Source organism: Eimeria tenella, genomic scaffold, assembly GCF_000499545.2.
Source record: "Eimeria tenella Houghton genomic scaffold, Eth_scaff996, whole genome shotgun sequence".
NCBI lineage: Eukaryota > Apicomplexa > Conoidasida > Eucoccidiorida > Eimeriidae > Eimeria > Eimeria tenella.
The window spans coordinates 1-3,849 of NW_013546108.1; the positions used below are offsets into that span (position 1 = coordinate 1).

At 57.2% G+C, this 3,849-nt stretch overlaps 1 protein-coding gene across 1 annotated transcript; it reads left to right on the top strand.

Annotated features, from left to right (window-relative positions):
• Positions 1–1,513: 1,513 nt before the first annotated feature.
• On the top strand, positions 1,514–2,464 carry ETH_00003420 (uncharacterized protein; the record flags this gene model as incomplete). The annotated part of the gene is made up of 3 exons (XM_013380887.1): positions 1,514–1,644; positions 1,864–1,966; positions 2,366–2,464. The coding sequence occupies 3 exons, from the start codon at positions 1,514–1,516 to the stop codon at positions 2,462–2,464; spliced, it is 333 nt and encodes a 110-aa protein (XP_013236341.1).
• Between the last annotated feature and the right edge of the window lie 1,385 nt (positions 2,465–3,849).

The following is a 3,849-nucleotide window of genomic DNA, read 5'->3' on the forward strand; positions in this document are numbered from 1 at the left end:
GCTAGCTAGCTAGCGGCAGCAGAGCAGCATCTGCTTTTGGGGGGCTTTTGGCGGCCCTCCTTTAGAGGCTCGAAGCCCTTCGTTGAAGCCGCCCCCGAGCTGCCTCGCTGGCTAGCTAGCTGGCTAGCTAGCTAGCTAGCTAGCTAGCTGGCTGGCTAGCTGGCTAGTTGGGTGGCTAGCTGGCTAGCTGGATAGCTAACTAGCTGGCTAGCTAGCTACCTGGCTGGATAGCTAGCTAGCCAGCTAGCTAGCTGGTTAGCTGGCTAGCTAATTAGCTAGCTAGCTAGCTAGGGGCAGCAGCTAGCTAGCCTGCAGCAATGGTTGTCAAGTGTTCCGACTATGGAGAGAAGTCGTCCGGGGTTACTGCTGCTGCTGCTGCACTTCCTGCTGCTGCTGCTGCTGCTTGCTCTCGCTGCTGCTGCTGCTGCGGCTGCTGCAGCTGTTTAGGCGCCGAGGCGCGTAGCTGTCTGTAGAGCTGATTCACTTCTGCTCACAAGGGCTTAGGGTTTAGGGTTTAGGGTTTTATTGTTCTGCAAACTGAATGAGGTGTAAAGGTACCGCCACAGATCCACGAGGCGCAAGTGTGCTGCTGCTGCTGCTGCTGCAGCAAACTGCTGCAGCAGCGGCGACTCTGCCCTGCTGCTGCTGCTGCAGATCCAGCAGATCTGTGTAGTTACTGCTGCAGCAGAGGCAGCAGATCCGTGTCGCTGCAGCGGCAGCAGCAGCTGCTGCTGCTGCTCCTTCCCCTCCTACACCCCTTTCGAGAAGGGAGAAATTTTAAAGAGAACCCCAGTGGTTCTCCTTCAAGGGTTTAGGGTTTAGAGTTTAGAGATTTGGTCTAAATTGAGGTATAGGGTCTAGAAAATAGGGTTTAGGGCTTAGGGTTTAGGCCTAATTTAGGGCAAATTTACAGATCCACACACGGGCCGCCTTAGCCTCAATCTGTAGTGTCTTGGGATAAACACTAAACCTTAAACCCTAAACCCCACACCCTAAACCCTAAACCTTCATTTTCTTCATGTAAAGAGGTCTTAAAATAGAACCTGACGATATAACTCTTCAACTAAAACCCTAAACCCTAAACCCTAAACCCTAACACTTGGCCGTGAGGGGGCCCCCACTAGGGGGACCCCCGGCTTTCGGGGCCCCCGGTACTGGCTTGCTGCGGTTTCTTCTTATTTTCATAAATAAAAAAGAAAATATAATATATTTAATTAGTTTACATTACTTTTTAAAGAGAAGGGGCCCTGTTTGGTGCTGCTGCTGCTGCTGTTGCGGCGGCGGCAGCTGCAGCAGCAGCAGCGCAAGCAGCAGCAGCAGCAGCAGCAGCAGCGCAAGTAGCAGCAGCAGCAAAGTGAACAACACGACTACGGGAAGCTACGCCAGCAGCACCAGCAGCAGCCACGAAGCCAGCTGCAGCTTAAGCAGCAGCAGCAGCACCAACGCAGCAGCATCAGCAGCAGCAGCAACAACAGCAGCAACAGCAGCAGAAATGGTGTTTTACGAACTTCACATGCTGCTGTCGCGGCGTGTGGGGAGGGCGGAGCTGCTGCACCTGCTGCAGCAGCAGCAGCAAATCATCGAGAAGCATTATGGCAGTCTTTTGGAAGTGCGGGACTTGGGTTTTAGAGAAACCGCATTCAGGTGCTGCTGCCGTTGCTGCTGCTGCTGTTGCTGCTGCTGCTGCTGTTTGTGTCGCCGTTTCTGCTGCTGATTAGGACGGCGTTGGCTCCCGCTGCTGCATGCTGCTGCTCTCTCGCTGCTGCCGCGCGCTTGCTGCTGCTTAGCCGGTTCCCGCTCTCGTCGCTGCTAACCCCTGCTGCTGTGCTGCTGCTGCTGCTGCTGTTGCTGCTGCTGCTGCAGGATAAAGAAGCCCCGCGAGTCTCCTGCATATTTTGGGCGTCTCATCGCCGTCGCCTTCGGGGCGAAGCCAACAGCAGTTCCGGAGATTGACGCCGCCCTGCAGGTCTGCTGCTGCTGCTGCTGCTGCTACTTTTGCTGCTGCTGCTGGTTTTGCTGCTGCTGCTGCTGCTGGTTTTCCTGCTGGTGCTCGTTTTGCTGTGCTGGTTTCGTTGCTGCTGCTGCGTTTGTTCTTGCTGCTGCAGTGCCGCCGTTGCTGCTTTTTCTCCTGGTTTGCTGTTGATGCTGCTGCTGCTGCGTCTGTCGTCGTTGCTGCTGCCGTGTTTGTTGCTGCTGCCGCTGCTATTTCCTGCTTCTGCTGCTGCTACCACTGGTATTCCTTGCTGCTGTCCCTGCTGCTGCTGTTTCGCCGCTGCTTCCGCAGACATAACGTAAGATGCGACCGATGCTGCTGTATTGTGCTGCTGCTGCGCTGCTGCTGCTGCTGCTGCTGCTGCTGCTGCAGGCAACAGGAGGAGTGCTGCGGCACACGACGCAGAAGCTGCGCTACCGCAGCAACTTCTTAACTTACAACTGCTACAAGCACCGCCCAGAGCCGCAGTAGCTGCTGCTGCTGCTGCTGTTGCTGCTGCTGCTGCGCAGAGGCCCCTTTTGAAGGCTACAGAAACTGCCTTTCGCTTTGCCTCCCATAGCCAGCAGCCGGGGGCCAGCTGCTGCTGCTGCTGCTGCTGTTGCTGCTGCGGCGCAGCTAGCTGGACTGCAGCAGGCAGCCGCTGAGTAGCTAGCTGCAGCTCCCCAAGTGCAGACCAAATTCAAGTCAATTCAGCCCAGCTAGCCAAGTAACTAGTTGCCTAGCTAGCTAGCTAACTAGCCAGCTAGCTAGCTAGCTAGCAAGCTAGGCAGGCGGCTAGCTAGCCACGTACCTAGCAAGTCAGCCAGCGAGCCACGTAGCTAGCTGCCCAGCTACATGGCTAGCTAGCTAGCTATCCAGCTAGCTACCTGGCCAGCTGGCTAGCTAGCTAGCTAGCCAGACGGCTAGCTAGCGCATTGCCTACCCAGCTAGCTAGCTAGCTGCCTGGCTAGCTGTGCTCTGGACCCGCGAGACTGCGCGGAGATGCTGGGCTTTCTGCAGCAGCAGCAGCTAAATAACTAACCGCAGCTAGCTAGCTAGCTAGCTGGCTAGCTAGCTGGCTAGCTGGCTGGCTAGCTAGCCAGCCAGCTACCCAGGATTGGCCTGTTGGTGCAATACCTTTAGTTGCTCTACTACCCCACGGTTAAACACGGGCGCAGCAGCAGCAGCCACAGCAGCAGCAACAGCAGCAGCTGCTGCTGCTGCTGGGGGCTGTCCCCCTCCGCCTCTAGAGCGGGGCCCCTGTTGCTGCTCTCACAGCTGCTGCTCTAGCTAGTTGCTGCTGCTGCAGCAGCTAGCTAGAGCAGCAGCTGTGGGCAAGTGATGGCTAGCTAGCTGGCCCTCTAGGCCCCCGGCAGCACAGCTAGCTGTGGGCGGAGCCCCAGCTAGCCACCACAAGCAGCTAGCCACCAGCAGCGGCTGGCTTCCAGCAGCAGCTAGCCACAAAGAGAAGCACTAGCCACAGAAGCTAGCCGCGGGCAGCAGCAGCTAGCTAGACACAGGCAGCAGCTAGCTAGCTGCTGCTAGCTAGCTTTGGCTAGCTTGCTGCTGCAAGCTAGCTGCTGCTAGCTAGCTGCTGCTAGCTAGCTGCTGCAAGCGAGCTGCTGCTAGCTAGCTGCTGCTAGCTAGCTGCTGCTAGCTAGCTGCTGCTAGCTAGCTGCTGCTAGCATTTTGCTGCTAGCTAGCTGCTGCTAGCTAGCTGCTGCTAGCTAGCTGCTGCTAGCTAGCTGCTGCTAGCATTTTGGTGTAGAAGCAGTTGCCGTCTAGGGCCTCGAGCAGCAGCGCGAGCCGCTGCGCTACCTGTGGGCACGCGCTGGAGCAGTGCAGCAGCAGCAGCTGCTGCTGCTGCTGCTGCTCGC